The sequence below is a fragment of the Lates calcarifer genome, linkage group LG10 (genome assembly GCF_001640805.2).
Source record: "Lates calcarifer isolate ASB-BC8 linkage group LG10, TLL_Latcal_v3, whole genome shotgun sequence".
NCBI lineage: Eukaryota > Metazoa > Chordata > Actinopteri > Centropomidae > Lates > Lates calcarifer.
The window spans coordinates 10995052-11011903 of NC_066842.1; the positions used below are offsets into that span (position 1 = coordinate 10995052).

The 16852-nt window shown below is 38.6% G+C and overlaps 3 protein-coding genes across 10 annotated transcripts; 2 read left to right on the forward strand and 1 right to left on the reverse strand.

The window, feature by feature from the left end:
* Window positions 1–599: 599 nt before the first annotated feature.
* On the forward strand, window positions 600–2946 carry tmem258 (transmembrane protein 258). Its single transcript, XM_018681792.2, has 4 exons — window positions 600–728; window positions 1069–1178; window positions 2546–2674; window positions 2782–2946. Exons 1-3 carry the CDS (start codon window positions 726–728, stop codon window positions 2670–2672), a joined length of 240 nt encoding a protein of 79 aa, XP_018537308.1. The 5' UTR covers window positions 600–725; the 3' UTR covers window positions 2673–2674; window positions 2782–2946.
* A 292-nt stretch (window positions 2947–3238) lies between these two features.
* Window positions 3239–7119, reverse strand: tmem138 (transmembrane protein 138). 5 transcript variants are annotated; one of them, XM_018681748.2, is made up of 6 exons: window positions 6678–7119; window positions 6006–6069; window positions 5516–5659; window positions 4348–4519; window positions 4135–4210; window positions 3239–4038 (listed from the first exon to the last, which is right to left on the reverse strand). In XM_018681748.2, exons 2-6 carry the CDS (start codon window positions 6020–6022, stop codon window positions 3926–3928), a joined length of 522 nt encoding a protein of 173 aa, XP_018537264.1. In that variant the 5' UTR covers window positions 6023–6069; window positions 6678–7119; the 3' UTR covers window positions 3239–3925. The 5 variants fall into 5 exon arrangements, with proteins under 5 accessions (XP_018537264.1, XP_018537273.1, XP_018537255.1 ...); XM_018681757.2 differs by having other exon boundaries at window positions 6777–6837; XM_018681739.2 differs by lacking the exon at window positions 6678–7119 and adding an exon at window positions 6356–6657.
* A 660-nt stretch (window positions 7120–7779) lies between these two features.
* cracr2b (calcium release activated channel regulator 2B) lies at window positions 7780–16749 on the forward strand. 4 transcript variants are annotated; one of them, XM_018681715.2, is made up of 18 exons: window positions 7780–7867; window positions 9902–10152; window positions 10230–10341; window positions 10453–10600; window positions 11641–11787; window positions 11913–12003; window positions 12095–12190; window positions 12276–12463; window positions 13393–13464; window positions 13584–13638; window positions 14457–14536; window positions 14643–14763; window positions 14922–15048; window positions 15143–15224; window positions 15325–15439; window positions 15681–15788; window positions 15911–15987; window positions 16492–16749. In XM_018681715.2, exons 2-18 carry the CDS (start codon window positions 9904–9906, stop codon window positions 16574–16576), a joined length of 1953 nt encoding a protein of 650 aa, XP_018537231.1. In that variant the 5' UTR covers window positions 7780–7867; window positions 9902–9903; the 3' UTR covers window positions 16577–16749. The 4 variants fall into 4 exon arrangements, with proteins under 4 accessions (XP_018537231.1, XP_018537244.1, XP_050929293.1 ...); XM_018681728.2 differs by having other exon boundaries at window positions 15914–15987; XM_051073336.1 differs by having other exon boundaries at window positions 7805–7863.
* Window positions 16750–16852: the final 103 nt, after the last annotated feature.

A 16852-nucleotide genomic window follows, 5' to 3' on the forward strand; every position in this document is an offset into this window, starting at 1 on the left:
TGTGTTGTTTGATTGCACGACTACTCTATTAACTGAAAGCCAGTTGTTAATTTTGTCCATTAGATGGCAGCCTACGATTTATTAACAGTTGTTCAGACCTGAAGGTAGAGTTTATACCCTGTATTTGGCAGCAAGCTTTAAAAAAGCAAATTTGTGGGCCTGAAAATTGCCAGTCCAGGAGAAAGAGATTTGCAGTGGTATAATGTATCTAAATTACACATACTTAAGTATTGTACTTAAGTACAAAACTCTAAAAGTAGAGTTGAAACCAGTAGATAATGGATGGATTTTACTTTTAGTTCTCACAGATTTTCATTCATAGATATTCATTTTGTTAATAGACATAAAATTAAATGGCAACTACTTTAACAATTGTTTAAATCATTGTTTATGGAAAACTGTGAAACACCCTGTTTACACATGAATGTATCATACAATGAGCACTTTTAATGATCTAAATACAATATTTTTACTTAAGTAATATTTTTGTAATGCTTGGCTTTTACTTGTATATTTACAGTGTAGTATCAATATTTTTACCTAAGTAAAGGATTTGAATACTTTAATGCAGCCTGAGCAGAGGAGAATCCTGACAGACAGAGCTGAGGGTAGACAGTATTCAAGGGTGACGTAAACCGTACGTCAGCAAGACACCAGGAAGCGATAGTCAGTACGTGGCCTTATCATCTTGGACCATACAAGTAGGAGCCCCGCTTCATCACAAAATGGTAATATTAATCAATTCTATCTCGTTTTATATGAGTTAAGCTCTAATAAATAGTGATATGCAGTTTATCTGTGCACGTTATTCTCAATTTCACGAGTAAAACATGGCGCTCTTTGTATGAAATAGCGATCTGTGTAGCTGCAGATATGCAGGCTAGCAAGGGATCGTTAGCTTCTCGTGTCAAATCATCCATTCAGCCGCTCTGTTATAACTAAATTAGGCAAAAACGTGTTATTCTGCGACACTAGTCAGAAGCTACATACTGTGGACATTATGGCGGGGGTGATGTAGCCTGTCTAACATGTCTGTACGTACTCTCTCTGTCTCTGCTGTGGCTGCAGGAACTCGAGGCCATGACCAGATACACCAGCCCGGTGAACCCGGCTGTGTTCCCCCACCTCACTGTGGTCCTGCTGGCCATTGGCATGTTCTTCACCGCCTGGTTCTTCGTGTATCCTTTCTCTGCTTTTTATACAACACACATATGTATGTGGCTATCATGAAAAATGAGTCCTGCCACAGACTATCAGGCTGTTATAAAATGACATCCTGCAGTGAGTGCACAAGTATGAGATTAAGTTAAGGATGGCGTCAGTAACTCCAACCTTTTACAAGTAAAGGTGCTGTTGCCGTAGTCTTACATCACGGCAGCAATCAACTGCTTGTTTAAAGGCTTTGTCTTTAAATATCAAAAAAAATGGAAAATGTCCCTCACATTTTCCCACATATCCTTCTTGTTTTATCTAAGCAACAGTCTAAAACCAAAGATTCAGTTTACAATGATATAAAACAGGAATACTGCAAATCCTCACATTGGACAAGCTGGAGTTAGCGAATTAGGCAGGTTTTTCTTGAAAAATAACTGAAACGATTAGCTGACTAACTTGGGAATAATTTTCATAGATCAGGCCTTGAGTTGAGTTGTAGGAGTGTAAGGAGCCAAACTGTGGACTGCACCTTTTTACTTTTTAGTGCCCAAGTTTAAAATTTGATTACAAGAATTTACAATTAATAGAATTCATTCTATGTTTAATAATAGATTGGGCCCTGCCTGTTCAGTACTGCTGTGTCTGTAAACATCTGTTGTTTTGGCTGTGGGCAGACAGCAGTCATTGAGTGGCACAGCTGTGTGTTCTTACCCTGTCCTTTGGAGCCTTGGTTGTTAAACTGCTATGCTGCGTTTCTGGTGCAGTAAGAGATTAGTACAGATATTGTGGGTCGCCCACTTTTGGTTGTATCTCTTAAAAAAAAAAAAAAAAAAAGTGAGTTATTTTGGTTAAACTTCAGAAAGTCTTGTCTTATCTACCACCTCAAAACATTTAAGAGTCTGGTTCTGTACAACAGATGAGATGAGATTGAGACTGTTAAATCATGGTGCAGTGTATGCTGATGAACATCAGTCAGACCATTTAAAGGCTCAGTCTGTGATAAAAAATGTAAACCAGAGAAAACGTAACATCCATGAGCTAAGATGAAGTCTTTAATAATTTGGGATGCTGTAGATGGTTTGTTTACTTCCGGTTCTGTTGATAAAACTTGTGTAAGAAGGCCTATTGTTGAATTATGAATCAGCAAATTTATCACCTACATTTACAGTGTGCTCTTTTTCATAGTGATTCACATTAATGTCATTAAAGGACACAGAATGACAGCACACACTGTACTGTAATACACTGTACATGCCTGTACTGTAATACACATGGACAATTGCATAATAAGCTACACATAAATAAAGCAGAGGACATTAGACTTGGAGTAGAGCACATAACTGAGCTGTTGGTAAAACTTTTTTGTGAGCTTGCCTTAACTTTTCATCAGCTATGAGGTGACGTCAACAAAATACACCAGGGACGTCTACAAAGAGCTGCTGATCTCCCTAGTGGCTTCACTTTTCATGGGCTTTGGTGTGCTGTTCTTGCTACTCTGGGTCGGCATTTATGTATGAAGGTACATTTAAAACATCATTTAAGTCTAATGACGTCTACTTTTAATCACGGAAACAGTTTTGTAGTTGTTAATCGCGTTCCCCCCTCCCCGTTGTTTTTGTTTTTCAGTTTCGGGTGACTGACTTAACATAATAACATGACACATTCCAGTGGAACGAAGGACATCACACACAACACGAACTGGATTTTGGATTTAATTGGACTGCACTGACAATATTTTGGGATCATATGGACTCTGGTTTTGTTTTCACAAGTAAAGGGGGATTTGTACAACGTTTGGTGTCTTTCTTTGTTTAGCTGCAATAATCTGTGGTTCTCATTATGTCATAGATTTTAACACTTACATAAAATGTTTTACTGAGACCAGGCCAGTGCAACTTAACCTGTTGGCTGCTTCAGAAAAGAAGGTTATTTTGACACACTGAAGACTATTTATGGTGTGTTTCACTAGTGGCACCTAAAACCTCAATCCCTGATTAATCTTTGTGTTAAAAATAGAGCAGTCTGTTTCACCTTGTCTCCAGGATAATACTGGCTGCCTTAGTGATGACGGATTACACCAGGATTAGAGAAGGATTATTTAATAAAAACAGTGGGAACACAATTCAAAGATCCCCACTCAAAGACAGCAGGATTCACATGAAAATTGGCTTATTAAAATATTAATCATGTAAACAGCACATACTAATCTTACATAAGGCAAAATAAACCATCTGGTTTATTCTTTTGCAGGGGAATATCAAAACTTTTACCAGCAAAACTATTACTACATGTAGTTCTACAAATTATTCTACATTAAAACACATAAACATGCCGTGGGAGGCAATACCTCAACAGAGCTTTCCTAAACATTCTTTCAATGTGTTGCACTCTGTCTGCAACTCAAATTGATTTACAAGGCCACATAGATTAACAGACTCAATCCTGATTAATACAATACTACACATGCCATGGTTGGCTTACCTGCCACTGTAAACCATTTAACCGGCTGCCCGCTCTGGCTACAAAGAGCCAGCAAACACAAAATGTGGTCAAGACTTTGCTTCATCCTCTTTACCTGTTAGTGAGTTCCATCAGTGTACAGTGTGTTTTGTTCTATGTGCTTAATAATGTGTCAAATCTGAAAAAATAATTTTAAAAAATCATCCAAAATTCAGAATAGCTAATGATGATGCTCAGTGTTACAATGTCAGTAGAGGGTGGGGGCTTTCTTGGCAGATCTTTTTAATCCTCTCTCATAAATGTCCCTTCTTCACTGACGAGACCTGGCGAAGGCGTCACGCAGCCACAGAGAGTCCTCGTACAGCCGCGGGTCTCCCATGTACTCGGCTGTACGTTTGTATAAGTAGTAATACAACACCGCCGCTGTTGACAGAGAGAAGAACAGTTACTCAGGGACGACAGACAGAAAATGGATTAGTTGTGATGGAAAATGTACCACTGAATTAATCCACCGATTACCTGTTCTCTGGAAAACAAAAAGAGCTTCAAGACCATCTGTCCAAACAAAACGGTTTGATTCAAGCCATCTAAGGTTCTAAAAAAAAAAAAAGAAAGAAAATTCTTGTAAGGTACAGTTTATATAAAGTACAACATGTTAAAATGTTTTGGTTTTAAGTTAGTTTTAGTGCAGGGTTGACATGCAGCTGTCAGTGATGGTGTGATGGAACGTACCAACACCCAGCAGTGGAGGCAGATGCTGAGGGTCAGGTAAAGGGCTGAGAACATAAGCAGAGCCCTGAATCTCTCCAGGAGAAGAGACACCAGGCCGACCTGGAACACATAGGTGTTGAACATCATCAACAGGATGATGATCACGTTGAACAGGATGGCGATGTCCTGGATTCTGTAGACACAGATTGTACTGGTTTATTTTTTAATAATGGTTTTTGATGGAGTGAACAGTGTGTGTCTTTAATTACTTATCCATATAGCAAAATGTCATCAAAGTATTCGTGACCATGTCAGAAAGATACTGTGCAAGAGTGTTTTTTTCAGCAAAGACTGAGCAACAACCCACCACTCAGAAATTAAGGAGCTCTGGTTATGACAAGGCTTCATTCACTCACTAGGCCATTTAGTAATTTTTAAAGGTCTGATACTGATGAAGCCAAAACTCTGTACTTAATCAAAAGGATAGGACTTGTGAAGGCACAAATAAAGGCCCAGTAGCCTGTGTTAGTTTCAACTGCTGCTAAATGGACTAGCTATTGAATGAAGACAAGACATTGAATAAAATTCACACAGAATCACACAGAAGTGCTGCCTCATTATTTTTCACAAATGCACACTGGTGATAGAAATTGGATATAATTGGTTGGCCTCAGAGTATTAGCAGCAGAGTGAGCAGGAGAGCAAATTAACTTCCATTTACATCCTCAAGGATGACAAACCACAAAGATAAGACACGGTTGTTGTAACCTCCAAAAAAGATGACGTAAAGAGGAAAATAAATCTCAATATTCGATATCTCTTAAATCTCTCTTAAATTAGCCTGTTCATTAATCATCAATTACCACTATTTCCAGCCTTAAAACATATTAAGTTTTAGCCCAGAACTAAATATATTTAAGGTTAGAAGCCACAATTAACTATCATTTCATTGCTGATTAATCTATTGGATTTGTAATCAATCAGTTTGTCATTTCTTTTATAAATTATTAAGAATAATAAGAGAAATGTTCTGCACTCAAATGTAACTACAGTGTTGTTTGGTATTTTTACTTGATGATGACAACTTATTTTAGAAAAAATCAGATGGATTTGATTTATTTCCTGTTGATGGACTAATGACTAACTTATAAATTGACTGATCTTTTCAGCATGGAGTTCAGTGACTTACATGAAAAGCACTAGCTGGATGACAGGCGCTCCCCTCAGAAGTTCACTGAAGGAGTTGACAAAGAGGTCATAGGCCAACAGTGTCAGCTGGATCAGCAGCACCAGTGAGTAGTTGCCAGTCTGAAGCATCTTCAGGAGCCTGATCCTGTAAACCACCAAGCTTCACAGTCTATTTTCTTCCTCTCTCCTGGCTGTTTTTCTCTATAAATCCAAAATGCAGGTACTTGATGGTGACCAGTTTATTTGGTCGGCAGTCACTCCTACATACTAAAATACAAAAATACTGCAGAGGTCTAGAAGCAGACAGTCAAAACTTGTCCTTTAACATAGTCAGAAATTGGTGGCGTTTTCCATAAATGCCCCTTTGCTTTGTGTATTATTCACTCAAGACAGTTCCTCTTTTAAGAAACATGCTGTTTGTTGTCCTTAGGGAGAAAGTATCTCTGTGATGACTGCGGACAGCCCAGGATAGCAGAAGAAATATGTTTGACCTTTTCACATGCTGCATGTTGACATCTTTGCAGTGGAAAGTCGCTTCTTCTGCTGCATCGTTACCTGCGAGGAAGAACAGAAAAGCTGTGAAACAACAGAGACCTTGGTTGTATATTTAGATAGAAAAAGAAATCATTTTTATACCTCGACTGCGTGTTCAGAGCCACAACGTTGTCTCTTATCTTTACTCTCAAGCTAGCAATCTCTAGTTGATGTAACTAGTCGTCTGTCTCAGCTAAATTAGCAGTAAACGTAACTATACTACTAACGTAACGGTAAACATGCCAAGGTTGTTACACAGGCAGGCGTGGAAAGATAAACGCTGGGATTACAGATTAATTTTACTTACACGGGCACCACCAAACTCGTTTTGTTGTTGTTATGGAGTTACTCTCCCTTTCTTTCTTTTTACGCATCTAATCTTCCTATGACGGTAGCCTATCGTTATGTAGTCCTGGCTGCAGATAATCTTGGAGACGGATAATAGAGTTACTACTGATTTATTTCCACAACAAAACCCTCGGTTGGCAGTGGCACAGCTGAGATTTTAACTTCCAGGAGCTCCCTCCAGACACGTTCTCTACGTTAACGTTACCCACCACAACATTGTTTGAGTGCTTACCGTTATATAAGCGGGCTTCACAAATACAATTTAACCGACATTCACTTACCAACGAACGCGTGAGGAATCGAAATAAGTCACACTGAGACAGGATGAACCAGGAAATTGTATTATATTCCTACTTTTATCGGCAAACAATGCTACCTACTGAGCGCATCCGCCGTTGGCTTTTAGTGGTAACGTATGTATTTCCGTAAATTCCATGGTAACGCGACGTCTTACCGTAATAACTGATGTATAGGTCCTCAAGCGATTCCTCGGAAAAATAATAATATCCTAAGTAGAAGTCAATTACCGCGTGTATTGTAGATATACTAGTTGGCTATTTTCTAAATACTACTAAAGGTAGCTGCTGAGTGAAAATGGAAATAATTAATTAACAACTGGGGGGAAAAGTTGGCTGGACTACTAACCAGCCAAAGTGGAAAACTACCCAGGGTCTCCAGGCCATTCATTTTCATTATCAACTGGTCAGTTGGTCTGACAATTATTTTCTTCAAAAATTAATTGGTTGATCAGTATATAAATGTCAGAGTTTACTATCATAGACTTGATGGACACATCTGAGTAAAGCATATATCCTAAGGTTAACCTGGCTTTATTCTATCTGTTAAAAAATATATGCATTAGTATTAGCTCTTATTCTTTTACTATTTAATCCTTGTATCTTATTAGTGGTTTATAAGATTAGAGCTGACTTGGCTTGATCCAATTTTTATTGTTAGTACGATTCTTATCCGTTTACCATTTTATCCTCAACTGTTATCTGCAGTTTATAAGTTCGAGGGTTTACGTTGTGAAATTTTGTTTTACTGTCCTCTGTACACAGGGCGTCCATGCAAGAGAGTGAAACTGCTTTCATTGTACCACCCTGTATAAATACAGGTTGAATGAACAAATGAATAGAAAACTGGGACATTTATGCTGCCTGTTGCCAATTTATTTTCTTTTATTCTCTAATTGATTAATGAACTAATCATGTCAGCTCTGGTTGGTTTCTGGGGAATGAAACTCTCATCTATGGTGGGGTTTAACAGAGGCCCAACATCAATTTTGCTGCCAATCAGGAGGTTAAAGGAGGAGAGTGAGTGCCCGTTGTTCGCGGTCTACACTAAATATTACGGTAAAAAGGTCATTAACTCACGGCTCTCACTGCCACCCAGCGGCTGAACTCAGTATTTGTCTGAGTTACTGTGAGGTGGTCAAAGGTAGTGGATACCTGCGTCCAGTACACGGTGGGTAAGTAATCAAAGTTTCTACAACTTCGCAGAACTGATCTAAAATACAGCAATGTCAGTCATTTAGAGCTAAGAAGACAGCGTTTATGTTCATTCTATTTCCGCTGTGGTAGATTAACAACCAACTGTTTGGGGCTCTTCTAATATATGCACATTGCTTCATACTGTTGGTTTTAGTTTCCTCTGTTTAGCAACATTGCTCCATAGCTGGTCGTATATAATTCATGTCAGTAATTGTTGCGTTTTATTGAAAGCTTAGGTTGGCTACAGACGCAAACTGTAATCAGCGTTTCACAACCACACTATCTGTTTATCTTGGTGTTTTATTAAGAAAGCTGTCAGTGTGTTTTAAAGCAACATATGTTCTAATGTAATCCACACAGTCAGACTGAGTGTGGTTTCATGCTGACATTTATCACACAAAGTGTAAGACCTTTTAAGCCTGAATGACAGTTTTGTATCCTACGACAAGTTGTAAATTCTGTAGTAACTTTAAGTCACTTTCCCTGAATGTGATAACAACTCCACCTTGCACCACACACATCCGACCTTGCTAAATAGTGTGTTTAAAGGTGTGTTTAAGTTTATTTGACCTTTGGCGTGGCTGCTGGCTAAGTAAGAGTCTGGTTTGACATACAAAATCCTATAATGTTTACCTGGTTTATTATCTGGAAAACCTGTGTATCTCTGTATTTTAGGGAAGTTTTGAGAGCTTTGTAGATCATCTGCCTTTATCAGTGCATACTGTGTAGATTTTATGCCTTCATAGATAGTACGACTGGAAAGATAGGGAGGAGAGGCAATATTCCCTCTAATACTGAAGCAGATTTCAATTGAGATTGCACTTTAACCTGATGAGCTCCAGAGATATCTTTCTTCTGTGTCGATTTTGAAACATTTCTAACTCTATTAGAATGAAATTATTTATGATTTATGCTGACATTTTTCTCTTGTGTAATAGAGATACTATCTAACCTGAAGACTGATTGTCGCTTTTATTTCTCATAAATCACAGTTTTATGAGTGTCACTGAGATACTGAGGCATATTTTCCACATAGTTCCTCAGAGTAAAATTGGTTTGTAATTGTGGTAATTCTGATGATGCAAATGACTGCAAATGTTTTATTTGCATCTCTTCTCCTGTAGCTATCCACCCTCCCCTTCGAGTACACAGTAGCTCTTCTCACATGACACCATCCTGTTTTTTTTACCCTCAACACATCCTGGTGCACAGTTGGCAGCACAGCATTTATTTAAGTTTTCCTCATCTAAATAAACAGTGAGGGAAAACTGGCTTTGCTGTGTGAAGCCAAGCATCTGTGTCATAGTATCCATGGAATATTGACATTTTGGATAGAAATGTGTAAAATAATTTCCCTCATGTAGGATTCCTCATACAGTAATAAAATCTCACTGAGTGTAGTCATGCCCACCACCTGATCACAGCAGCTGGAGATTATGTGCACAGTCACAGCTTAGTTTGTTCTTCACCTCATGTTTGACAAGGGAGGACCTGTAGGGCCAGCTTCTCACATTATCATGGAGCACAGAGAGAGAAGACCCAAAATGTTATTAAACTCCTACATTCATAGTTAATCAGGAAAATAAAAGTAAATGTCTTTGATTATGCTTCAGACAGGAAGTTTGCAGCGATAAATAACTTTAACACTGTTGAAATAAGGAGATACTTCTCACTTGTGCTATAACTAACAAGCATTTTCATTAGAAATTCATTTGCTGGTTATTTCCTTCAGTCCAAAGTGACATTTTGAAATATCTTCTTTTGTCGGGCCAAAAGTACAAAACCAAAGTTATTCTGCTAATGATGATATATGAGAAAGAAAAGCAGAAACTCTCTCATTTGAGAAGCTGGAATCAGAGTTTAATTAGCATTTCTTAAACTATTTTTTGTTGAAAAAGGACTGAAACGATTAATTGATTATCAGTATAGCTTCCTGACTACGTTGCTGTTGATTGACTGATTGATAAACAGGTACACCACCTCCCTATCCATATCCATTTTCCCCTGCGCAGTAATGTCTGTGTGGCTGAATGATGCCGAAGTGCTGGTGGGCGAAGGCAGTGGTGAGGCCGTACCAGTGAGTCCCAGACCGCGGGGCCTGCCAGCTGGGAGCCCCAGGCCAGGCCGGGGACATAGCCCGCTGGCTTCACCCAAAGAGACGGTGCCCGGAAGCCCACAGGCAGAGACCATGGGCAAGGCCAAGGAGCTATTTGTGCTGTGTGACAAAGAGGGGAAAGGGTTCATTACAAAGCGGGATATGCAAGTGAGAATCTAGTGTGGTAGAATAACAACTTTCAGGCTGATTGTACAGACTTTAACTTTCTATCTTCTTTTCGTCAGAGGCTACAAGGGGAGCTGCCACTGTCCCCAGAACAGCTGGAGACAGTGTTTGAGAGTCTGGACAGAGAGAGCAATGGATTCCTTACTCCTATTGAGTTCAGCAAAGGACTTGGTGAGTGTAGTGTTTTGAATGATATTAGGCCACAATCTACCGTCGCATCCAAAAACATCTCTCATACAGTTTAAACTCATTCCTCTGTGCCCCTCTTCATCTTTGGTGCAGGTGAGTTGGTGGGACTGGAGGACACGACTGAGCTGAGTCAAGACGAAGCAGACGAGGATATGGACCAGACGGACTGGTCCCAGGACGCCGCTGCAGTCAGATTTGTAAACATACTGCTGGAGCTGGGTGCTGACAAACTTTTTAAAGAGTAAGTACTGTTAATTATTCAAATAGCTTCTAAACTGTAAGAAAAAGTATACCACCTATATCTTCAAATATTAACACAAGGGTGGCCATATCTTTCTAAAAAACTTCAGAAAAGGGGTTTATGTACTACTTATAATCATATTTTGCCCATTTAACACACACAACACCTATCTGTCATATATGTGTTAGTGGGACATGTTAGGTAACTGCTGAATGAATAAGTGAATAGAGAAAATAATATTTTACAGTAATTAGTTGCTTACTTTATTTGCTAATTGACAGAAAATCAATAGGCATTGTTTACTTTACAATTAGCAATCAGTTAATCAATTAAATGCCAAATTTCTCTGGTATCAGCTTTTCCAGTTTGAATATTGTTATCTGTCAATCTGTTTTTTTTCCGGACATTTTCTGACATTTTCTGGATTAAATTATTGTTTGATTAATCTAGGAAGTAATCAACACATGAATCAATAATGAAAATAATTGTTATTTGTTTTATTTAATGTTTATGTCATATGGACAGATGCAATATACATAGAGAATTACACCACAGTTATCTAATGCAGTGCACTGCTTGTCCCTAGTTGCAGCTTTAAGATATTTTCTTTATTGTTTATTTCTTCTTCTTTACTCTGTATTTCTTTATTCTTTATCAAAAAGACAAAACTGTAAATGTGCTGGGAAAATATCTTCTGTTCCAGCAAACAACAGTGTGGTGTCCTAACAGCTTCATACGGCAGTATTTAACTTCTGAATGGTTTTTATTTTAGCTTAATCCATGGCAACTTATCCTTCGTCCTTACACAACTTTGTATGTACAAGGTCTTTCATATGTTCTACATCTTCTTCTCACATATATTCTAACATACATACTCGTGTGTATCTGTATTCTCCTCTCTTAAACAAAAAATGTGAGGTTACATTTTTTTTAATAGTTTCTTTAGGAAACAAAGTAAATCTTTGAGCAGGATAAGTTGTAAAGGATTCATACTTTGTGCAGGTGATGCTCTTGATGTTCATATTGTATTTGTGTGTCAGTCAGGAGGAGCTCTGCACTCTGTGGTGTGAGCTCCAGAGAGACAGACCAGAGCTGCTGAGTGTCCTGGAGGCTGTCCTGGTCCACGCTGTGAACCATTTACAGGACTCCATCAGAGAGAGAGACAGTCTGGAACAAGCTTTACGCAGGTCCCCAGCCTCCTCCACCTGTCTTCTACACACTGATCACAATATATGTGAACATTGCCAAATTTAGTGTTCAGACTGTGAGGTTTTTTTAGTCACTCATTAATTTAATATTTTTTTTGTTTTAGACGAGAGAGCGAACATGATCAGGTTGTCCGGTCCATATATGAAGAAATGGAAAATCAGCTCAGAGAGGAGAGACAGAAACACCTGGCTGAGGTACAGTTGAGTGCTATTTAGTCCAACATTTGTGCCCTTTAACAAGAGTGCTCGTCATAATGGCATTTAATGAGTTTATTGTGAAATCAAGGACAGTATTAAACAGAAGCAAAGAGGGCAACAACTTGAGGTGGAGCTGAAGATGCGGGAGCAAGAGCTGGAGAATACAATCACCAAACAGAAAGAGGTAGGTGTCTCAGTGGCATTAATGTTATGTCTGAAGAGTGCCAGTGTTTAATTAGTGAATCAACAGGACCTGTCTTTGTCCTAAGCTGGAGACCAAAATCTGGCAGCTGAGCTGTGAGCAGGCAAACATCAAGGAGCAGAACCAGCAGCTGCACAGCCTCAACATCCAGTTACAGGACCAGGTGGAGAGCAGCAGAGAGCAGCTGCAGGCTGCTCTGGGTCAGCTCAGCCTGCTGCAGCTCAGTGCTGCACAGGAACAAGTGGCCAGACAGAGGTGAGGCCTCAGTGTCCTGAGAATAAGATCAGAGATTCAATCATGAAACCACTGTCTCTCTTTGTTGTATGGCTGAAATTTGTTTGAACCATTTATAATAATGATGATCATTTTATTTCAGTAGCACTTCCTGAAAAGGGAGGAAAATTCTTGACTGAAAAAACAGAGCATTAAACACATGGGAGTCATGAGCTCTCTTTTTAGTTCCAGTCAAACTGGCTGCTGGCAGTGAAAGTTTTCAAATTAAGACCAGAAAAAAGTCACCATAGCCAATGTGAGAATAACTAAAAACATGCCTAACCTTTGCATGTCAGACAACTTTAAAAACACTGAGCAAAATAAGATTACTATAAACAATCCTTTGTTCTTCAGTTGAACGTAAAAATGACTCTTAGGTCCCTGGCAGATGATCTGATAATATTTTCAACAACACCAGGGGTTTGTTTGTTCTTCAACAAACAGCATGAATAAATCAAAACCAACAAACGTCTCTCTGTACTCTCTGATTTCCCCACCCTGTTGGTGGATCAGCTCAGTTGTTTCCACTGAAGACATAAATCTTTAAAAATAGCTCACAAACATTTTGTTTCACTTTTTTAAAAGGGTTGTTAAATAATAACTTAAAACAGCTGGGCACTGTAATTGTTAGAAGTAAATAGTGTTTTTGTCAGGGACTTTTTCCTGTCATGGACTAGTGAGTATTTATTGCTGGGTTGGACTTATCAAATAAACAACTGTGCCCATGAAAATTGTAACTAAGGGACACAGTGCAGGTCACTGATGTGTTTTCAGCACAACAAGTAATAACATATATCAGGCTTCTTTTACATAGTCAGCACTTTATTGTTGGTTTTAGTCTTATTTTATGAGGTGTATTTACAATAACAAAAATATAGAAACAGTATTTTGTTTTCTGCACGTTTCTGTAGAAACGTGATGAAGGTGTCAAGGAACATGCAAAAAGAGAAGGATAGCCTCTTGAGACAACTGGAGCTGTTGAGGTAAGTCTAAGTTTCAGTGTGTGCTCTCCATGTCTTTATCTGATTTCACCATTCACTACTCAAAACATGGATCAGTCAGTGTGAGAATGCTTCTAACGGATTTTCTCTCTTTGTGTCAGGGATATGAACAAAAGGCTGCGAGATGAGAAAGATGCCCAGCAGTCTCAGAAGAGGGTTAGTCACAGAGACTCTGTCCATCCTACTCTGCCATTAACTTATTACCTCAGTGAAGACCTTTGTACCCCGTGGACACAGCAGATTTATCCACCCTAAGCTAAGTCCTGGAATGGCTTCATGCTTTATTCCATCCTCTGGACAATGATTATTTATATGGACAGCTATTATTGTTTGGTTATTAACTGAACTCGTGTTAATGTCACTGACACTGTTAAGGAGTTTTGCCTGTCAGCAAAGTTGTGTTTTTTCTTAGTGAAGTGAAGGATGTTTGTTGAAAAGACATTTATTCTGTTTTGTGTCAAGGACACAGCAAAGGAAAGACTGTTATATATGTATAACAATGATACTGTATATATTTGTACTATTTATGCAGGTGAACTAAAGTGTGTCAGTATTTACCAAACTAATAAAACCCTTTTATTTATCACAGTTCTTAGTGCTAAGCTGTTAATTACATATATTTGAATTTGAGCTTCCATGAGTCTTTCATCATCGAGTATTTAGGTTTCTGAACAAATAATCTGACAACAGACAAAAAACATTCATTCAAAAAACTCTTCTAACTATAACACAATGAACATCTGTTGGTTATTTCCTATATTTTTTCCAAGTAAGTGTATTGCTGATAAATAATTATGATGTTAAAATTCTTTGTAGCAGAATAAATTTCACTATTGGACTGAATCCTGGCTTTTTAAATGGACTAAATAATCTGCCTGTGTGAAACAAAATTATAAATATCTATTTAAGATGATAGAAATCTTAATGTTGCTCATTTTCTTCTGCTTCACTTTCCACAAAAAACCTTTTTTTAGAATCCAAATGTCAGAAAGACTTTGCAGAAGAAAGGGTCAGTCATAGGTAACTACTTACTGCAAGACAAGTCACTGAAAAGGTTTGTATGACCAACTGCATCTGATATTAACATTCATCATCTTTGCTGCAGTAAGTAACATTGCCCAAGGAAGCCACTAATTTTTGTGTATTCATTGATTCTGAAGACAGCTGAGCTCATCTGATGAGTTGGAGCAGGACAAAGACAAAGAGGTGACAAAAGCGCCCAAGAAACACCAACCGTCACATAGAGTCAGGTGTGAAAATGTTGAACAGACTCAAACTCAGGTAGGGAAAGTTTTATCCTTAAACTTTCCATTTAACCACAAAGTTAGAAGCAGCAAAAGAGAGCAATAATGATAAAGATAATGTTTTGGCTGCTCCCTCTTCAATAAATAACATATTTAAATCAGACTGTTACGTTTGGCCTTTTACCCGAATTTTAGAGCAAAACTGTCAGTCCTCAGCGAGTGTTCAAGGTGGTATTCTTGGGTAACTCAGGTGTGGGCAAGAGCTCCTTCATCCAGCATTACTGCTCAGGACGCTTCTACAGAAAAATGAGTGCTACTGTCGGTAAGATTTTTATCTCTCTCCCTCAATGATTAACTTACTCCTCGGTGTATAAATACGAGTTCAATGTGAAACCAAGGCCCCGTGTTGTTTTTAGGTATAGATTTCCAGATGAAGACTTTAATTCTGGGCTCTACCACCATCACCATGCAGCTTTGGGACACTGCAGGACAGGAGAGGTCAGATAAAACACAGCTTATTCTCATGTTGTACCAGCCATATCATATAACAGTTCTTCTTTTTGTGTGTTAATATTTCCTATTCCTTTGACTGATTCAGGTTTCGCAGCATCACTGAGCAGTACTACCGAAAAGCCGATGGCATCCTTGCCATGTATGACATAACTCAGTCCTCCTCCTTCACGGCGGTGAGGGGATGGGTGGATTCTGTGAAGGTGAGCAGGTGGTGACGTCATGGATGGTTGGATGTACCAACATGCAAAACAGTTTACCCAAATTTGAATACGCATCCAGGTTATTGACAGTACAACAGGAATCTCAGTAAACAGAAACGTCAACTGAGTGATCTGAGTGATGTAGTGATTTCAGTACTGCTTATTTTTGTAGGTTTACCTCAGTTTTTCAACACTAATACATAAAAAATATGTCCTGTAACCTGTTCTGTGTCTATCCCAGGAGAAGATGTGTGAAGGTGCTGTGTTAATGCTGCTGGGGAACAAGCTGGACCTGGCAGACGGACACGGCAGAAAAGTGACGACACTGGAGGGGCAGAGGTTGGCAGAGGTGAGGTGCATTTGAATATTCAAACAACTTTCTTCCCTGATTCTTCTCATAAGGTCTCTGCGAGGTGAGAAAAATAACTTTTGAGATAAATGAAATAAAATGTTGTTTTTTGGTTTACACAGCAGCACCAAGCTTTGTTTTACGAGTGCAGCGCCAAGACCGGATTTAACATGGAGGAGCTGATGACTGACCTGGCTGGGTATGGCAGTGTATTTCTTTACATTTTGTTATCACACAAAGTCTGTCATTGTATTGTATTGTCACTGTAGCCACACTCAGTTGCCAGTTTACACTGTAAATCCAACTAAACTTATGCAGTCTAATACAACAGTCCAACAATAAACCCTACCTTCATGACAGTTATAATGAATTCACTTTTAGTAGTTTTTGTTGTAGCTGTTGCAGAGAGATGTTAATTCAACTATATGGTTATTTTTAAGGCTACAGTTTGCAGTTTTAGTAGTGTGGATCATAATTTCCCAGAGTCTACGGTGCATGATATTTATACACCTGGGACCAACACGTTCTTGCTCGATGATTTATTCATATTTAGTCTACTGGTATCGATATAAATGGGATGTACATGATAGTTTCTCTCAGTCAGGACACCAGGCAGTAGGAGCAGTGGTATAAACTGCAAACTAATTTTTATTCACAAATATTGTGGTTTCTGCTGTCCACTGCATCATTTTCTTAATTTTAGGATGTTGGTTGCCCAGCATGATCGACAGTGCATAGATGCACTTCAACTGACGGAGTACACATCTAAAAGAGGCTGCTGTACGTAAACTGAAGAGGACTCTGAGGTGTCCACACCATAGGTTCAGTGGTGTTACATTTTCCTGCTGTCCCGAGGTGAAAAAGTGCAATTTTTCTGTGAACAAGTTTACTGAGCAGTATCTGTAAGGTTTGCACATATTGTATCTTTGTAATTCTTCCAGTAAAAGATATTTTTGATGACTTCTCTGTTGTTATAGTCTTTTTATTTATTTATTTTTTTATATATATATTTTTTTTAACATTTTTACATTTTTTTTAGCATGACTACACATTTGTTTTTAGAG

Excerpts from the sequence above, each read along its gene's own strand:
- tmem258 (XM_018681792.2), top strand. Across the intron at positions 1,179-2,545 it reads TTCACCGCCTGGTTCTTCGT|CTATGAGGTGACGTCAACAA; the intron begins GTATCCTTTCTC and ends ACTTTTCATCAG.
- tmem138 (XM_018681739.2), bottom strand. The coding sequence starts at position 6,422 with ATGCGTAAAAAGAAAGAAAGGGAGAGTAACTCCATAACAACAACAAAA. Across the intron at positions 6,070-6,355 it reads ACGAGTTTGGTGGTGCCCGT|GTAACGATGCAGCAGAAGAA; the intron begins GTAAGTAAAATT and ends TCTTCCTCGCAG. Across the intron at positions 5,660-6,005 it reads AACATGCAGCATGTGAAAAG|GATCAGGCTCCTGAAGATGC; the intron begins GTCAAACATATT and ends GGTGGTTTACAG.
- cracr2b (XM_018681715.2), top strand. The coding sequence starts at position 9,904 with ATGTCTGTGTGGCTGAATGATGCCGAAGTGCTGGTGGGCGAAGGCAGT. Across the intron at positions 10,601-11,640 it reads GCTGACAAACTTTTTAAAGA|TCAGGAGGAGCTCTGCACTC; the intron begins GTAAGTACTGTT and ends TTTGTGTGTCAG. Across the intron at positions 15,789-15,910 it reads AGGGGCAGAGGTTGGCAGAG|CAGCACCAAGCTTTGTTTTA; the intron begins GTGAGGTGCATT and ends TGGTTTACACAG.